The sequence below is a fragment of the Canis lupus genome, chromosome 23 (genome assembly GCF_003254725.2).
Source record: "Canis lupus dingo isolate Sandy chromosome 23, ASM325472v2, whole genome shotgun sequence".
Classification (NCBI taxonomy): domain Eukaryota; kingdom Metazoa; phylum Chordata; class Mammalia; order Carnivora; family Canidae; genus Canis; species Canis lupus.
The window spans coordinates 3,677,745-3,697,117 of record NC_064265.1 but is presented as its reverse complement, the minus strand read 5'-3'; the positions used below and the strand labels follow the sequence as shown (position 1 = coordinate 3,697,117).

Here is a 19,373-nt window from a genome sequence, read left to right as displayed (position 1 = left end):
TGAATGACTTATTTTATTTTAAAGATTTTATTTATTTATTCATGACAGACACACAGAGAGAGAGAGGCAGAGACACAGGCACAGGGACAAGCAGGCTCCATGCAGGGAGCCTGACGTGGGACTCCATCCCAGGTCTCCAGGATCACACCCGGGCCAAAGGTGGCGCTAAACTACTGGGCCACCGGAGCTGCCCTCTTGAATTCAAGACTTAGTAAGAGGGCACACTTGTGCAGAAGACCGAGAGATGGAGAACGAACAATGGAAACACACAAAGGAAGATTCCACGACAGAGTTCCTAATGGAGATGGTAGACACTAATATTTTTTGTCCAAGACTTAAAACTTAGGAAACATGCATGATGCCATGTTAGCTGGAAGTAATGGCATCCACCTGATTTCAAATTCACATTTTAAATGCCTGTCTGCAACCAGCAAGGAGCCAGGCATGCTGCTTGCTACAAGGATTTGGCTTTACTGGCTCAAATTTTTTACTCTACCCAAAGATAGGGCAAAAGCCCACTGTCCAATCATGTTTGCTGAAAATACTGCAGTCTGAGTGTAGACAAACTTCCTCTGACGTTGCTAGAAGTTGTCATATCTGACAGTTTCAGGATCACCACACATCTTTCAAACACTTCTTTTCTGAGGATGGTCTAACTGCTGGGGCCCTTAAATACAAACCCATTCTTTGGGTAGAGTCCTGGCCTGGTCATTTGTGTGTACAAGTCCATCACTGGCTGCATACTGGTAACCTTGAAGAAGTTAAGAATTTCCTTAACTCCAGTATTGTAGGCCAGGCCCTGCATTCTGACCACTGTGCCAGGCTGTGGAGGGACACCGCTAAGATTAGCAGCTGTAGGGAAGTAGCCAAGACTAGTGGGCAAACCTGGGGAGCTGGGATAGCACGCAGTGTAGTTCATGAATAGCTGGGTGCCCGCTGGGGAGTACACGGTGGAGGGCTGTAGCGCCCAAAGATTCAAAAGCACGGAGGGCTGATAAATGGCAGCTTCCATAGGAATGACTGCTGCAGGAGCTGGAAATGTGGAGGAGGGAGGAAACAGGCATGGTAACTTACATGGCGGTGGGGATAGCCATTTCGATTTAAAGCGCCCCCCTTTAATACAAAGTTCATCTCAGCTGAACACTGAAAGACTTCAACATATCTGTCCTTCATGGTTTTTTTAATGACACTTCTGTGCAGCCATAAATGCTCTGTCCGCAAACTTCATCTGGATAAAGGCATCTCCTGATGGGCGGCCCTGGTGATTCAATACCACGTGCACCCCATGCGTTCAAATACCCGTAGAAAACTCCCCAGGACGTCCAGGATGTCCTCAATGGTGGCCACATAGGGAAGGCCACAAAGGCATATACAGTCTCTTAACATTCGTAGGGGGCACGAATTGCTTAGGTAATATTGGAATAACGGTGGGGGGGGGGGGGTTGGAAGTGGAATAAGAGGGGCCAAAGAGAATCGGTTCAGCACTTGCTGGACTTTAGCTGCTGTGCTCCTGAAGAGTTCAATGTATCTTTTACCCAACAAGTCTTATGCTTCCTCAATGCATTCTGTGTATATTCTTCACAGGCAAAGAGGACAAAGGCACCCCCTGTTGGCCTACCATCTGGATAGGTAACAAAGAGGATGTCTTCCTTCCCCCCAGTGATGGGGCAGTGCTGTCCGAAGAAGGCCACCACGTCATCTGCCGTGGCCGTAAACAGGAGCCCCGCATGCAAACAATGACTTGATTTTCCTTGGAGAGAAACTGGGCTACCTCATTAGATGTACCACCAGCAATTTTTTTTTAAAGATTTTATTTATTTATTCATGAGAGACCCAGAGAGAGAGAGGCAGAGACACAGGCAGAGGGAGAAGCAGGCTCCATGCAGGAAGCCTGACGTGGGACTCGACCCCAGGACTCCAGCAGCATGCCCTGGGCCAAAGGCAGGCACCAAACCGCTGATCCACCCAGGGATCCACTACCACCAGCAATTTTTTTTCCATGTTATCCATGTTTATTATTTATTTATTTATATAAATTTATTTTTTATTGGTGTTCAATTTGCCAACATATAGAATAACACCCAGTGCTCATCCCAGCAAGTGCCCCCCTCAGTGCCCATCACCCAGTCACCTCCACCCCCCGCCCACCTCCCCTTCCATCACCCCTAGTTCGTTTCCCAGAGTTAGGAGTCTCTCATTTTCTGTAACCCTCCCTGATATTTCCCACTCATTTTTTTCTCCTTTCCCCTTTATTCCCTTTCACTATTTTTTATATTCCCCAAATGAATGAGACCATATAATGTTTGTCCTTCTCTGATTGACTCATTTCACTCAACATAATACCCTCCAGTTCCATCCACGTCAAAGCAAATGGTGGGTATTTGTTGTTTCTAATGGCTGAGTAATATTCCTACCACCAGCAATTTAAAGAAAATCTTCACCTGTTGCTTTGTAAACTTCAATGTACCGGGTCCCCATGTGATATTTGTGCCTCTGTAATGCTAGGTCCCTGTGTTCCTCACTTACAAACCTCACCAGAGCTTCTCTGTTCCTTTGACCCTGGGCATTCAAAGTGCTGCACCTCCCTTGGCAATATTGAGTCCTTTGAAGAATCTTGCAATATCTTGATCTGAAGACTGCTACGGTAGACCTCGCGCCCAGACTATGGTGTTGTTATCAATAAATTCCATCTTGCTGCAAGTGCCACTTTATACTTTGTAATTTACTCTCTCTGGATCTGAAAACATGTGATTATAAGGCTCTGAAATCATTGCTAAAATTATATTCCCCAAATCTTCAACCTGAAAGGCTCCATACCAGGAGACCAAACTATTCTTCTCAAAGTTTAAACACTCTGTCATTGCTGCAACATCCAGTTTATCAATGTCAGGTGAGCCAGGGCAACACTTCTTGAATTCTTTTTGAAGGTCAAAAAAGGAATAGAAGCATTCAGGCAATAATACATTCTTCTTGGAAGCCTCAGGATGCAGGATTTGCCGGACATGAAGCTGTCCATCAGTACAGAGACAGAAGGAGGTTCCAACCCCAATATTCAGTTTGTTGCTTACTGACTGGTTAAACTGTCAGAGGGCTTGGTCCAGCTGCGGGGAGGAGGACAGACTTTCTGCATTGATCTTGGTCTCATCTTTATAGTCCTCCATCAGCTCCAATTGATCCGGTCTGACTAGTACTTTGTGCAACTGTCCCACCTACTTTTTGGCCAGATCCACGACTTTCCATAAGAGCAAGATCAGCTCTTTCTCATCCAAGCCCAGCTTGGCCCCGGTCGCCCCAGCAGTGATCCCAAAAAGCACCACCAAGTAATCCGGAGATGCCTTGACGATAGGTGGGGAGGGGGAGAAGGAGTTTGGGAGACGGTGAGGTGGTCCTATTGGTCACTCTGCCATCTTCTGTGGTCACCTTGTTTTGTTCTTCTTTCTCCCCCCCCCCCCCCCCGGTCTCCTCAACTCTCTCCTACCCCCAAACCCATCCCCTTTTCAGATTCCCTCCTCCCCTAGTTTCCTACCATTACATACACACACACTACTCATAAACATTCTGTGGTCATTAAATTTGTATTTAAGAAATGGAGTGAGCTTAGGCCCTCCCTGAGAGTCTCATTGTTTCTATTCAAAATATTTTGCTTTGGTTCATTTCAGATTCATGCATTAAAAAAAAATGCCTGGCTATGCTCAAATCCCTAGATAATCCATAGACTAGTCTATACTGTCTATACTGTCCAACTTGTTATCTAATGGTTGTAGGGGAAGTTGTTTTTCTGTTTAAAAATCTGACCAAGTACTCTAATGGCCTACATCATTCAACAGGATCTCTTGGAATAACCACTAAAGATTTTAAAATTTAATTAGCTTACCGGCGTCATTTATATCTTGTTATGTCCAGGTTTCTCCTGGGCAGATAGAGTCAGAAGGCCAAATATTGATCATAGTTTTCTTAACAGTGAAGTAATGAGTAATGATTGTCCTAAATAAACTTAGTGTATCCCTTTGGTACTGGAAATTCATTTCTCAATGTTATACGTGCACTAAGAAGTAATTGCCTTTTATTGATCACCTATGATAACCAAGCATTGTAATGCATGTGTTATCTCTAATCCTTATAAGAACTCTATAGTCAGGTTGCAAATGAGAACATATTCGCTTTTTTCTATGTAGGTTATGCAAATTACCCAAGGTCATACAGCTAGCTTGTCAAAACTGTATATTTGATTCTCAAATCTCTACTCTTACCTTTTATAAACCCTGTAAGCATTTCTTCTTATTAAATTAGGATTATGTTCTAGAAAGTCAGACTCTAATGTAGACAGTCTAATGACAACAGTCTAATGTTGTCCAGATGTGAGAAGGAAACCATAAGTAACCTCATGAACACCTTGTAACTGTAACAGCTTAGGTCACTGTGCTGTAATTATGTATTGATGGGTCTATCCCTTTCTCTGGAGAATAAGTTTCCAGGGGGTCTTACCATCCTCTTTATCACCAGTGTCTAGTACGGCCCCAATTCCATGCCTGCCACATAAAGGTGCTCAATAAACGTCTGGTAAAAGAATGAGTGAGGTACTTTCCATGGTATTGGGGACACTCCGTTTCCCATGGTCCACCTGGATGAACACCTGCTCATCTTTCTTGATTCATTACCAGCAACACCGCCTTTGTGAAGTCCACTTTGTAACTTAGTCCAGTCTTTCCATTGATGACTCTCTCCTTTGTGCTTCCACTGTAGCCTGAACAGTTGTCTCTTAGTAATTATGGCTCTTTAATGCAACAATTATTTGGCAGATCTCTCTCTCCAGTCTGAGGACTAGTCTATGCCTTTTCTGTGTTGTTATCTCTGCTGCCTTGAGAAGTACCGGGTTCATAGTAGTTTCTCAGGTTCATAGTAGTTTCTCAATCTATGTTTGATGATGTTATGTGTGTGATGTTAATCATAAACAGCAATCTGTTGTTAACTCATCAAAGGATCCCAAGAAGAGAGCACGGCAAGTGTTACGGGAATGCTCTCAGTATAATAAGGAACTTGCCAGGGGATTACATGGGTCTCTTCTTAGCATCTTCTCTTTAGGGCAATGACCATGGCCTTTTATGTCTCCCTATCTCTGGTAGCTAATACAGTGCCTAGCACAGTAGGCATTTAATTAACCTTTGAAGAATGGAAGGATGAATGAATGAGCTTCAAAAGCAATAGATACCAGCAAATGTAAAATTTCAAGTGTGATGGATCTGAAGCAGTCTCACAAATCATCTACCACCAGCCTGAAGCCACATAATAAAAAAATCACTGCACAATGTAGCATTTACATGCAGGCTGCCTTTAGGGCTATGGAGGTTGTGGGCTGGTCCTGAATAAACACAGGCTGCACTGAAGAGCCATTGTGGGCACTAGTAGTTCTTTCAAGTGCCTCTGGGGTCTGAAGTTGATTTGTAGCTGAAGCCAAGTCCCTGCCAAGCCCCTCTTTTTTTTTCTTTCTTTCTTTTTTTTTTTTTTGCAATTGAATTATTAACTAAAAGAAAATCATCCAGAGTAGCTGTTAGCAGTGGGCTACTGGTGCTAGAGAATTTTTATTTTGTTTACTCAGAGTGTTTGCACCTAATCTAATGAAAGGTAGGAATGAACCTGCAGAAAGCAATTCAGAAGCCTTGGCCCCAGAGGAAGGCAGGCTTTGGACTTGACAGGAAGGCCATTCGGGGCAGCCAAGGATTGGGGCTGCAGTACTACCCCTTAGAATAAGGCTTACTTCTGGGGACATGTCACAAGTTACTGCTGTGCTGGCTTGTCATGGGCCGCTGGTGGGGGGCGGGGGGCTGTGCTCCAGTCTCCCAAATATCTCCAAAAGTCCCTGGTTTGAGTCCTGCAGTTTTCATGGAACACTTTGATCCTTGTTGAAATACAGATGCTACTGAGAGGGACGACTTTGGAGTCAGCAGAACTGAGTTTAAATTTGACTTTTGCAACTTAATATCCATCATGGAGACATAACTTTGCATCTCTGGTCTCAGTTTCTTTACCTATAAAATGGAGGTGATAATGCTACCTCACATTTAGGGTTTTTGAAATTGGAATTACTTGATAAATCACAAATCTTTCTACACATAAAATGACTACCCATAATAATTTCTACATGCATGGTACCTTAGCATATTGCCTTGCTCTGTAAACTACTTAAGGGCAAAGGCTGTGTCTTCCTTTACATCTGCAGCTTCCAGCTCAGTACATGGCACAGAATAGGTGCCCAATAAAAGGTAGGTGAATTGAGCAAGGACAACTTGTGGCAACAGGAAGGATAAGTACATTCCAGTCTTTTACCGTGTCTAATGTCAAGATCCTTACTTCCTTTAAGATAACAGAGGAACTGCTGAACTACATCCTTTTGCTCTGGGAAAACAGAGTACATCCTACTCAATTTCCAGTGCAACTCTCAGCCATTAAACAAGATGACTACTAATCTGGGAATTGTTCATTCCTAGATCTCCTTTAGATAATAGAGTCCTGTTGTACCCATTAATATAAATGTCATTGTCAAGCTATGCACCCAAATCTTTAATTCCAGAAGAATGGTCATCATATACATGAAACATGGTGACAAGACAGGGAAAATCTGGCCTAATGGTGTGACATGTTAAATATCTCTAGTCTTAGACCATATGTTGATTTTGGCTTTTTACCGAAGTTTAGCAAAGGCATACATATTTTAACACTACCTTCAAGAAATAGCATTGATAGAAGGGCCCAAGATGCCTGGCCATCAGAAAACTAGATCCCCCTCATAGACTGTCATCAAACCTATTGTTAGGTTAATTATTCTGTTGCTCACCATTTGTTGCTCTATAAGCCCCAATAATGGAGAGGTGCCTGCTAAGCAGAATTCCATTATTTTATTTGGGTCCAATACCTCTTTCCTTATACATAGTTGTTCTTTGTGTTTAGAATGCTTCCTGTTGGGCAGCCCCGGTGGTGCAGTGGTTTAGCGCCGCCTGCAGCCCGGGGTGTGATCCTGGAGACCCAGGATCGAGTCCCATGTTGGGCTCCCTGCATGGAACCTGCTTCTCCCTCTGCCTGGGTCTCTGCCTCTCTCTCTCTCTCTCTCTCTGTGTCTCTCATAAATGAAATGAAATGAAATGAAATGAAATGAAATGAAATGAAATGAAATGAAATGAAATAAATAAAATAAAATAAAATAAATAAAAAAAAATAAAAATAAAAATAAAAGAATGCTTCTTGTTGGCCAAGCTGGGGGCTCTACCTCCACACTTCCAAAAGTTGTCAAGCTTGGGACCAAATGTGGGCCCTGATGGAAAGAGTCTGCATAGGGTTGTTTTGGTCCTATCATACAAGGCTATCTGGTAAGGCAAAGATACTTCAAAAGGAAGACAGAGGTTTCTGTGAACATCCAAAGACTGAGAAAAGAGCTGTAAGAGATCCCAAAACAGATACATCCACAGGGACATGGGAACCCAAATAGGTGGAAACTTAATGCCAAGCAAAGCTGTGCATTTCTTTAAGTGTCTAGTGCCAATTTCTTAAAAAAACAAACCTGTATTTGTAAATGTAAGTGGTGGTGGGACTTTACTTTAAAGTGGAAAATACAGAAGACCAGCTAGACGGACAACTTCCAGGAGAAGCCAAGGGACTTAAAGTACACAGAATTAAAGTGGAAAATAAGCCATGGACCCACTGGGAGTTGAGGGACAGGGATGAATATCTTCCTTAAATAATGTTCAAAGGAATAGTGGGAGGTAAAAATAAACATGTGCGTTCATCACAATCCACCTATTACCTTTGTTCAAAATACCAACTCATCTACTTTAAATATTTTTTATTCATTCTGGAGCTTCAGTTTACTGTCTAAAGATATGTATCAAGCTTTGTGCAAATATTTTCTTTCTAATATGTATTGGAACATAAAGCCACTCATTGCTGAGTTAATCAGCAATAATTAGGTTAAGTCATCCATAAATAACAGTATAGACTTTTTTTTTTAAAGTAGGCTCCATGCCCAATGCGGGGCTTGAACTCACAACTTTGAAATCAAGAGTCACATGCTCTACTGACCGAGCCCGCCAGGCACCACTACAGGAAAATACACAAGACAATTTTCCAGGCACTTAGCTAGAATTGACTTGGACCCAGACAGATAGTCAGCAAAAGGAGGCAGATTAATTTTGTATTTCTCTTTTGTTTACTACAGTGGATAGCAGAGAAACAAAAGGGTTCTGCCACTTGGAAATACTGTGACTGTGAGCAATATGCTTAGCTTTGTTCATCCATTCACTCATTCATTCACTTATTCAATAAACAAGTGATGGGGAAACAAGAAGTCAAGAAGCAGTCTCAAGGGACCTGTGAGTTGGAGAAAGTTGATAGCCAAAGTCTAGGGATGAAGCTGGATTGGGATCAAGAGAGGGTAGCCAGAGCCCATAGGAGATGCTATATAGGCATATAGCCCCACCAGACATTGAATTAATGTCTGATTAAACCCTGCAGAAAAACATCCCTGCCCTGAGAAGACTTGCATAATCTGCATTGTGGATTGCTAGTCACATCCTGTTTACTTTCTATGCCATCATAAAAGGGTGGCCAACCTTGCCTTAATTTATTAAAAAGGGTAGGAATAGTCTTGGAAGAATAATTAAAAGCCCACTGTTTTTTCATTATATTGACAGCATATTTTCTTGTCTACTGACTTTTAATAGGGCCCTGCAAATAGTCTGTGTATGAGTAAATGAAAAAATAAAAGAATTGTTCTGTAGCTATTTGGACTTGGTTTTTAAGGAACTTCATTCATCTGAAAAATTAAAAAAAAAAAAACTTTCAACTTCAGCTTCCAGGTCCCATAAAAATGCACAATGTGTGCCTACAGAAGCCAAAGAGAAAAATGGATGGAAAGAATACCTCCATATTCAGAGGAAGATTCTGTTCTCAGTGAACAGATTATATGGCTTGACTGGCTGGTGATATTGACCAAATTACTGAGAAAAAATGGAGGAATAGGATCTTCTGAAATGCTACAGAGTAAAAGTTACTATAAACACAGTGTGTTAGGGGTGCCTTGGCTGGCTCAATTGTTGGAGCATGCACCAATTTTTTTCCTATATTTAAGGTCTATTTATTATTTATTTTTACAAGTCCTTCTGTTTTTTTCCAGCTTAATATACATGGATATAAAAAGCTATTGATTTCATGCTGCCTCCCACCCCAACCGGAGTGGGGTACAGGAAGTTGTGAGCTCAGAGCAGCCTCCTGACGCCAAGGTGGTTTCCTCTTTACCTCGGACTTAACTCTGCGCTCTAATCAGTCATCCTCTTGCTGATTTCTTTTCAGTTTAAGAAAATCTATGAGTTTGTGAGCATCCTCCCCAGTAGACAGGTCTACAAAGTCCTTGGGAAGTCGGTAACTCAGATGGGGACTGGGTTGAACTGTCACTTCACTTCACATTTATTTATTTATTTATTTATTTATTTATTTATTCGATGCCTTTATTGATTCTAGGCAACTGGCCCAGACAGACCGATTTTAGTACAAGTTCCTTTACCCACAATACACGTGAAACAGCACCATTCTCGAAGTCAACCTTTTACAGTTATTAAACTTCACTTAAGGAGCTTGAGGGCAGTGTTGAAAGGGGCCAGGTTCTCACATGCCCTCATCCACTTCTGCACATTGGCTGGCACTGTCACGTTGCAGCCTCCCGTCTGCTGGAGCACAGACCATAACACAACATCTGCCACAGTGAGTTCATTCCCAACAAGCCAGGGGCTCTTCCCAAGAGCAGAGTTCATGGGGCAGAACACAGCAGCTTTTTCTTTACTGCTTCCCTCTTCCAGCTGAAAGATAGCTATATCTACCCAGCTATCTATGAGGGTCAAATTTACAGCATTCTGCTTCTGGCCAAACAGAGAGAACAAAAAACGTGCAATATTCCCTTCTCCTTCGATGGGACACATTGTTTGGACACTGAACTTCATCTGAGTCTTCGGCACATTTTTCCAAATCAGAGTAAAACCCAGCTGATATTCGTGACGGGGCTGGTTTTTAGTCTGCTCGCCAAAGCACTTGAGGAGGTTTTCTGGCACGCTCTTGACTGCAGAGTGTGTGTGCGCCTCATTCCCTCCATTCCAGGGCTTCAGACCTCTGCCTGGTGTGGCTCCGTCCTTTGTCCCCTTTGCCAAACCCTCTTCAAGGGAGGACAGTAAGAGGACTGGGTCAGCTGAGTCACTCCTCCCAGCAGGGTGGATGGAGAAGGGGGTGCTGATTAAGATACACTCCCCCTGAGAAGGGGAAGGGGGAGTGTGAGACATCCCTTCCATGTTCAAGTGAAAATAAATCATGTACCCTGCAGCCCTTTCCCCTTTGCTTTCTTCTGGCTTGGGCAAAGGGCATCACAGGTAAATGTGAAGTCATTCAGTATCACCTCCTATCTGCTCTTTCCTTCCCCATTCTCTGCCCCACTCCCACTCCCAAGCTTCCGAGCATGGGGCTGGGACATGCACTGAGTGTTGCACTTTTATTCACTGCAGGAACTGTGGGGAGGCCTGGGGCCTGCAGATGATCTACAAGTCAGTGAAGCTGCCGGCGCTCAAAGTCCGCAGCATGCTTCTAGAGACACCCCAAGGGAGAGTCCAGGCCAAGAAGTGGTCCCGTGTGCCCTTCCCCGTGCCTGACGTCGACTACCTGCAGCACTGTGCCCAGAACCTGGCGGACCTCTCCCTGGACTGAGCACCTCGTCACTGCAGTGCCCACCTCAGGCTGCAGGGGGCGGGACAATCCACAACAGCCACCACCTTGGGGGGGGGGCGGGGCCAAGTCCCTCCTGCCTGAGTCACCAGTTGGGGCACCATGCTGACCAGCCACAGAGGAAACCGGGGCGTCCAGGCTGGCTCAGACTGTCATGCTGCGGAAGCACCTTGAGGGCCACAGCTTAGCCCCGGAGCTCCCCTCATACCACAGACATTCAAAGACACTAGATGGAGGTGGGGGGTGGGGGGTATTGGGAGGGAAACTGAGGCAGGATGCTGGCCACACTCTACTAGCAACTACCAAATTTCCCTTGACCCCTTGACATTCCTTCCTTAATAAGGCCAATTCTGTTTTTTTTTTTTTTTTTTTTTTTTCAGAGTACAACAGCATTTAATGGTCAGAAACAGTTGTACAGTAGTACATCCAGCCACAGGAGCTGTGCTGGAGGACAGGACCCAGTCCTTCCCCACCCCAGGCAAAGCAGTACTGGACAGGAGCTGCCCTGTGGCTGGGCCCACGTCCCCAGGGCCTGAGGGGAGACCACCATCTAAAGTCCCCCAGCTACCACTCTGTATTCGTCGGAGGAGGGGTGTAAACCCCACATGCAAGAAGAATCCCTTGACCCCAGTGTCAAATGGGATGGGGGTGCGAGAGTTATAATGAAGGGGGAGCCCTATGTAAGCTGTTAACAGAGTTCAAAGGGGCAGGGATTACCCCTGTTCTCCATCTCCTAAAGGTGCTCACTTTCCCAGCTGCTTCATCCGCTCATCAATGTTGGCAAAATTCCCCTCAATTGTGGACAGGTTCTCACGCATGGTTGTCTGCACTTGGGTCAGGAGGGCGGTGTTGTCCTTGAGGGAGCTAGCAATCATCTGCTGTGTGGTATCCAAGTGTGTCAGGAGCTGACCGAACTGCATGGCTTGCTCATGCAGCTGCTTGATGGTGACAAGTCTCTGCACCAGCTCAGGCAGGGTGGAGGCGATGGGGCTCTAGCGCGGTATGGTTTCATAGAGCTGGTGCACCTTGCTTTGTGTATCTGCATCCTCTACAGAAGCTTTATGCTTGGCAATCTCGTTCACCTTGCCCAGGACACTCTGTAGCCGAGCCTCCACTTGGTCCAGAACTGCGAGGTCCAGGGCGTTCACCTTTGCTTGCAACAGTTCTACAGTCTCCATAAGACAGGCTCCCTGTAGACCTGCTGAAAGGGGATTCTGAGCGTCCTGATCACAGCGTACAGTGGCTTCCAGCTCTGTCAGGCGCTTCTCAAGTTCTGCAACTTTGGCAGCTTGAGAGAACTTGTCCTGTTCAGGCCGAGAATGTAGTTCGTAAGTGACAAGGTTACTATCTACGGGAGTCCCACCGGTGGTCTTTCCCCCTGAACCAGTTCCTTTGCTGTTTTTTGTTGCTTCCAGCTGCAGCAGCAGGCGCTTAGCCAGAGCTCCATCAGGGTCAGTAAGGTTGATAGCTGCATCTGGTCCCAGCAGCTTCTCCAGGTGGGAAGCAACCAGCTGCTGCTTCAAGGCTGCCAGCTGCTTAGCCAAAACCACTGGGGTCAGCTTCTCTTCAGTGGCTGACTCCTTCACCGATGTCTTGATTTTCTCAACTTCAGTTGTCAGCTCTTGGACCTCATGCAGTAGTCGCTGGTACTTTTGCTGGGGTGTCTCCTTCACTCCTAGACCCTCTCCAAGTATCTCATATTCTCCAGATTCATATCCTGTTCTCTTGGTTTTTCCAATACGATCTGAGAAATCAAGTCCCTTTGTCCCCACTCTCTTGTCTTTGAACTTGTCATAGGCAGCATTGGGATTGACAATGATGTGCTCCACACTTGTGCTCGTCAGCTCCTCCGCATCAAACTCTGCTTGATCATCTTCAGGTAGGTCGCTGGTTTCATAAACATCTGGCTCGTTCCTGGCAATGCCGGGAAGGTCGGCGTATTTGGGGTCTGCCATGGCGGCGGCGAGGCGGGGTTGGGGGACCGGGGCCTCGGTGGAGCCGGGGCCGGTGTTCGGGTAGGGGAGAGGCTGGGTCCGAGTCCCGGGCTAAGGCGGCGGCAAAAGCCCAATTCTGTTTTTTGAGGTTCCTCATAAATTGAAAATAGTGGAAAATTGGTAGAGAGAAGGTATGGTGGGGCGCCTGGGTGGCTCAGCGGTTGAGTGTGTGCATTGGGATCAGATCATGATCCCGGGGTCCTGGCATTGAGTCCCACATCGGGCTCCTGCAGGGAGCCTGCTTCTCCTTCTACCTATGTATTTGCCTCTCTCTGTGTGTCTCTCATGAATAAATAAAATCTTTAAAAAATGATTTGGTCTCATGATTGTAAATTCAACCCCCACAATGGGTGTAGAGATTACTTTTAAAAAATTAACACACTATGCTAAAAATAATCCCAAATGCCAAAGAAGTTGTCTGGCAAAGTGACACTCTCTTACCTAAAGGTTTTCTGTTCTTACTCCAAAATGCCTTTTTAACCAATATAACACTCATGTTTCAAATGTTTGATTATGCAACTCAAAACAAATTCATTCACATAATAAGAAAATCAAAATGTTATATAAAATCCAAAGTACCCTTGGGCTACTAACCATATAAAAAAGCAAACCCTTACCCTAACCCTACCTACCCATCATTCTGAGTTTGGTGGTATTATTCAAAAAAGAATGAGGAAGAACTGTATGTTCTAATATAGGAGCCCAAGACATAATTGTTGAGAAAACAAACCTGATTGCACATTACGATATCATTCATGTAAAAAACTGAAATACATTCTAGACAATATTAATAATACCTATGCCTATTTATTTGGGGTGATGTTAACATTGATTGTTTGGTTAAGGTTATTAGAAGTGAAAATTCCCTTAAATATTTCCTGTTTATGTCTCAGAGATAGAGACAAAAATAGATATCAGAGGCATAAATATAGATAGGTAGGTATGTTATAGATAAAGAACTTCTGGTAATGGTGAAATAAATTAGATAAGTCTCTTTCTGAAAATAGGGACAATTTAAAAATTTGCATAAAATTTGGTAATGTCTACTTAAAGGCATCAAATGGCTAATAATAGCAAATAATTAAATTGAATAAATAAACTGAGAAGGGACAACTCTTTCTTACCAACACCACCTTAACCAAATGATCAATGTTAATATCACCCCAAATAAGACTTCCAGACATGTGTACTCTCTTGTGCCATGCACTGAGGAGGAATAGCCTCTGTTATATTCTTCCCCCAAATCTGTGGCCTTAATCTAATCATAAGAAAGTATCAAACACAAATCAAGGAATGTTCTGAAAAACACCTGATCAGTACCCTTCAAAAGGTATTAAGGTCATAAGGGGCACCTGAGTGGCTTAGTTGTTTGGGTGACCAACTCTTGGTTTTGGCTCAGGTCATGATCTCCACGTCAGGAGGTCCAGCCCCACCTAAGGCTCTGCACTTAGCAGGGAGTCTGCTTCCCCTGCTATCCCTGCCTCCCTCTCATCCCACCCCACTCCCCATAGGTACTTGCACTCACGCAAGTCTTTCCCTCTGAAATAAAATCTGAAAGACTAGAGAGGACTGAGGAACTGACACTGACAATGCAGAACAACTAAATTCAATGTCAGTTCCTGGATTTGATGCTGGAACAGAAAAAAGACATTAATGGAAAACTGGTGAAATCTGAATAAAGTTGCAATTCAGTTAATAGTATGGTAGAGGTAATAATTTCTTAGTTTTGATAATTGCACCATGGTTATGTAAGATGGCAGCATTATTAAAGGGATAACAACTCTGTCCTATCTTTGCAACCCTTCAATAAGTCTAAAAATCATTCCAAAATAAAACATTTCTTAAATCATTATGCAATATGAATAGTCAGCTGTGAGAAAAAAACTAAAAAAGATTTTGAATATACAACACATATTTTCAAAATATGAAAATGCAAACACAAATCTGTTGGAATTTGTAAAAATCCAAATAGATGGGTTGAATAAAAGATTGGACGTGGCCAGAGAGTAATTAGAGAACTAAACATCAAACTGAGAATATCTCTTGGCACACAGCACAATAAGATAAAAGGTAGAAAATAGAATGGGAGAAAGACAAATCATTTATAGACTCCTATGGAGACTAGACTGAGAAGTCCCACTATGTGTGTAATAGGAATCCCAGAAAGAGATGATGGAGAGTGACATCTGAACTGTGTTGGAATAGGAGTTTCTATTATCTTCCCCCAAAGAACATAAATTTGGCTATCAGCCACAGATGAGAGTGCCTCTATGGATGTCCAGGAGTCCAGCACTGCTGGAGAAAAAAAAAAAGTTAATGCATTGAAGAGGTAAGAGGAACAGCTTCACTTTACCTGTATCATTCACACCTCCCCCAAGGTGGCACAGCTCAGTGCCAAGAGAAACCTGCTCAGCAGGTGATTTCTCCCATGGCACAGAGTGAGAACATGTGAGTGAGCACTTGGCTTTCTCAGCTTATGGGAGGCTGCTAAAGAGATCCATTCCTTTCTTGCTCCTTCCGGAATGCAGAGGTATGCTCCACAACTTGGTGAGGTGGGGAACAAGGAAGGGCTAGCAGAACAGCAGCCAGGGCACTCCACAGCATCAAAGAGACACAGATCCTCCTGGCTGCTTTGTGGACTCCACTAGGAAGCCTCCCCACAAATTGCTGGGGATGACTTGCTTGTGGATCCCCCCAACTGGCCTGTGGGTATCCTCCCTTTCCCCTACCCCCATCTCCATGTACCTCCCCCCTCCACACCATCACCCCATGGCTATCTCTCTATGTGCACCCCTGAGGGCAGTGAGCATAAGCCTTTTGCAAATGGCTAGTGAGCATGTGCAGAAAGCCAGCCAAATCATTTTTGCATTCTGTGATGAAAGCTTGATTATCATTAGTGATTTATTACTTTGCTGGAATTGATGTGCTAATATTAATATTGAGGATTTTCACATCAATGTGTGTGAGATTGCCTTCTGTTTAGTTGTTATTATTTTGCTGTCTATCCATGTCTAATTTTTGTGACAAGATTATTCCAAAGTCACAAAATTAGTTTTCATGTTTTCTGCACTCTGGAATCTTTCATGTAAGAGCATTTTTCTGTTCCCTAAAGTTTTTACAAAACTTGTTTGCAACATTGTTTGATACATTTGGGAAGTTTCCCAGAGCTTTCCATTTCTCATGTGATTAGTTGTCTTTTTATGTTTTCTATAGTTCCTTTACTTTTTTTTTTGACATACTATTTATTTTTGAAATTTACAACTTTATAGAAAAATGACTATTTTCATCTGAGGTTTCAAATTTATTGGTGCAAAATTATTCTTAGTATTATGTATTGTTTTTCCCATACAATGTCCTTAATGTTTTTACATGTACCTTCTCCCTTTTTGACTTGATCAGTATTATCAGGAGTTATCTGTTTTACTAATCTTCTCAAAAACCACATTCTGGTTCTATTCAACTCTATTTATCTCACTGTGATAAATTTCTGCTTTTATAGTTTTTTTTTCAAATTAATAGGCATTTTTTAGAGCTGATTTAGATTTACAGAAAAATTAAGGGTCGCCTGGGCGGCTCAGTCAGCTAAGCATCTGACTCGATTTCAGCTCAGGCCATGATCTCAGGGTTGTGGGTTCGAGCCCCATATCTGGCTCTAAGCTGGGCATGGAGTCTGCTTGGGATCCTCTCTCCCTTTCCTTCTACCCCCGTCACCCCTCTCCCTCTCGAAAGAAAGAAAGAAAGAAAGAAAGAAAGAAAGAAAGAAAGAAAGAAAGAAGAAAGAAAGAAAGAAAGAAAGAAAGAAAGAAAGAAAGAAAAAAAGAAAGAAAAAGTTGAACAGATAGTACAGAGTTTGCATATATCCTGTCTGCCCCCACCCGACTCCATGCTATCCCCTCAGTTTCTTTTTTTTTTTTTTTTTTTTTTTTTTTTTTTTTTTTTTTTTATTTTTATTTTTTTTTATTTTTTTTTTTTTTAATTTATTTATGATAGTCACAGAGAGAGAGAGAGAGGCAGAGACACAGGCAGAGGGAGAAGCAGGCTCCATGCACCGGGAGCCCGACGTGGGATTCGATCCCGGGTCTCCAGGATCGCGCCCTGGGCCAAAGGCAGGCGCCAAACCGCTGCGCCACCCAGGGATCCCCCTCCCCTCAGTTTCCATTATTAACATCCTGTGTTACTGTGGTACATTTGTTATGCCTGGTGACCCAATACATTATTAGCTAAAGTCTGTAGTTTACATTAGAGTTCAGTCTTTTGTTTTTTGTTTTTTTTTTAAAGTAGGCTCCATGCCCAGTGTGGAGCCCAATGCAAGGCTTGAACTCACAACCCTGAGATGAAGACCTGAGCTGAGATCAAGAGTCCCATGCTTAATGGACTGAGCCACCCAGGTGCCCCAAGCCTTTTTTTTTTAATGGATGTAGAGTTGACACACAATGTTACATTAGTTTCAGGTGTGCAATATAGAGATTGGACACGTCTGTGCTATTCTTGCCACAAGTGTGGCTACCATCTCTCGTCATACAATGCTATTACAGTGTCTGTTGATGGAGAAATGGATAAGCACAAAGTGGTATATCCATTCAGTGGAATGTTACTTGGCCATAAAAAGGAATGAAGTACTGATACATGGTACAACTTGGATGAATCTTGAAAATGTACCAAATTGAAGAAGCTAGTCACAAAAACCCATTTACATATAAATACATTCATACTTTTAGGCTAGGAAAATCTATATACATCACACAATGGAGCATTATTTGGTCTTTAAAAAGAAGGAAATCTTTGAGTACCTGGGTGGCTTAGTCAGCTGAGGCATCCAACTCTTGATTTCATCTCAGAGTCATGAAATTGAGTCTTGTGTTGGGCTCAGTATGTAGTCTGCTTGGGATTGTCTCCCTCTGCCCCTTCCCCCATTCATGCTCTCTGTCTCTGCCTCTACATAAATAAATAAGTAGATCTTAACAAATAAAAAATAAATAAAAAGAAGGAAATCTTGCCATTTATGAAAATGTGGATTAACCTGGAGGGCACTGTGCTAATAAAAAGAAACCAGATGCAGAAAAACAAATACTGTATGATCTCACTTGTATGTGGAATACATAAATACTCAAACATATAAAGGCAGAAAGTAGAATGATGGTTAGCAGGGGCTGGGGTAGAGGGAAATAGACAGATATTGGTCAAGGGGTACAAGGTTTCAGTTTCTCAAGATGAATAAGTTATGGAGATCTAATGTACAACAATGTGATTATAGTTAACAGTAATATATACTTAAAATTTGCTAAGAGGGAAGATCTTAAGTGTTCTCAACATACACATACACACACACAGAAAAGAAAATGGTAGCTATGTGAGGTGATGCATATGTTAATTTACTTGAGTGTGATGATTCCTTCACAGTGTATACATGTACCAAATCTTAAAGTTGTACATCTTAAATATATTTTATGTTTACACAATACAATACATCAATAAAGTACAAGCAAAAAGTAAAGGGGATTCAAAGGGAAAAGTTCAGGACCAAAAGAGATATTTCATATTGACACAAAGATAAATTAACCAAGAATATATTAGAGTTAAGAATGTGTACAAGCCAACAAGAGAGCTTAAAAAATCTTTTTTTGAGATACATTCACATACCATGCATTTCACTAATTTAAACTGTACAAGTAAATGGTTTTTAGTATAATCACAGATGTGTGCAACTATCACCACTTTTTTAGAACATTTTCATCACTTCAAAATGAAACCTCATACCCTTTGGGTATCATCTTTTTTTTTTTAAGATTTTATTTATTTATTCATGAGACACACACACACACACACACACACACAGAGGCAAAGACACAGGCAGAGGGAGGAGAGCAGGCTCCACAAAGGGAACCTGACGTGGGACTCGATCCTGGGTCTCCAGGATAATGCCCTGGACTGAAGGCAGCGCTAAACCACTGAGCCACCAGGGCTGCCCTGGGTATCATCTTTGTACCGTGCACATTCCTCCTCTAGTTCTAAACAACAAACATACTCACCATCTCTATAGATTCTCTCCCTCTCCGTAGGGCTTTCTGGTGTTGATTGTTGAAGGTTGCAATTGTCCATTTCCAAACTACTTTTGCAAAGATTGTAATCCTTGTCCTGTATGCTCACTGAAGCTTCTGTTCTGTTATCTCAACAGTCAGCTAGGGAACAGAATATATTTCCTTAAATGCCTGGAAACAAAATGAAAAAAGAAACAAACAAACCCTTGGTCTTTACATACTGGCTCTGGACTAGTGTACTCCTTCAATCCTAAGCCAAGCTGACTACAACTCTACCTTAACCTTCACTTCCTACTTAAGTGGCACCCAAAGATCAGCCAGAGATGAAAGGTCCTTTCAGGCCTTTTCTGAGTATGTGTCTGCCCCCAGGGAATGCACATTGCATTCCAGATCCTCAGTGTACATGGTAGTCCTTCACTGCTCTTGTTCCTTTAAGAATCTTCCTCCTCAGCCTCCTCATACCCTGCTTTTGGGCCTGTCTGCTATTTGCCTCATCCTTAATTCCTTGCCCTAGGCAGCAATGGATAGCATATATCTTTAATGCTTCCATCAGGTGCCACTCAGAAAGCCACTCTAACCTGAGGCAGGC

At 42.9% G+C, this 19,373-nt stretch overlaps 3 protein-coding genes and 1 pseudogene across 10 annotated transcripts in view; all 4 read right to left on the bottom strand.

Annotated features, from left to right (window-relative positions):
• Positions 1–19,373, bottom strand: part of SUSD5 (sushi domain containing 5) — a 91,649-nt gene that overhangs the window by 69,340 nt on the left and 2,936 nt on the right. For 4 of the 8 annotated variants that reach the window (XR_007405155.1, XR_007405154.1, XR_007405156.1 and 1 more), the window contains one exon: positions 18,776–18,925. Coding sequence is in view for 3 of the 8 variants with exons in the window: in XM_049099795.1 (XP_048955752.1) it covers positions 18,776–18,845 (70 nt within the window). In the remaining 5 variants the exon portion in view is untranslated. Of the gene's footprint in view, positions 1–12,844; positions 15,042–17,536; positions 17,682–18,775; positions 18,956–19,373 lie in introns of those variants that run through there. The other 4 variants (XM_049099796.1, XM_049099797.1, XR_003141890.3 and 1 more) reach the window with 3 other exon arrangements.
• Positions 149–9,576, bottom strand: LOC112668809 (epithelial splicing regulatory protein 1-like; annotated as a pseudogene).
• On the bottom strand, positions 9,452–10,976 carry LOC125752147 (aminoacyl tRNA synthase complex-interacting multifunctional protein 2-like). Its single transcript, XM_049099798.1, has one exon. The coding sequence runs from the start codon at positions 10,344–10,346 to the stop codon at positions 9,609–9,611; it is 738 nt and encodes a 245-aa protein (XP_048955755.1). The 5' UTR covers positions 10,347–10,976; the 3' UTR covers positions 9,452–9,608.
• On the bottom strand, positions 11,386–12,818 carry LOC112668807 (dynactin subunit 2-like). The gene has a single exon (XM_035704999.2). It carries the CDS (start codon positions 12,705–12,707, stop codon positions 11,745–11,747), a length of 963 nt encoding a protein of 320 aa, XP_035560892.1. The 5' UTR covers positions 12,708–12,818; the 3' UTR covers positions 11,386–11,744.

What these genes read in the sequence shown, in the direction of transcription:
- LOC112668807 (XM_035704999.2), bottom strand. Translation starts at nt 12,707, where the DNA reads ATGGCAGACCCCAAATACGCCGACCTTCCCGGCATTGCCAGGAACGAG.
- LOC125752147 (XM_049099798.1), bottom strand. Translation starts at nt 10,346, where the DNA reads ATGATTTATTTTCACTTGAACATGGAAGGGATGTCTCACACTCCCCCT.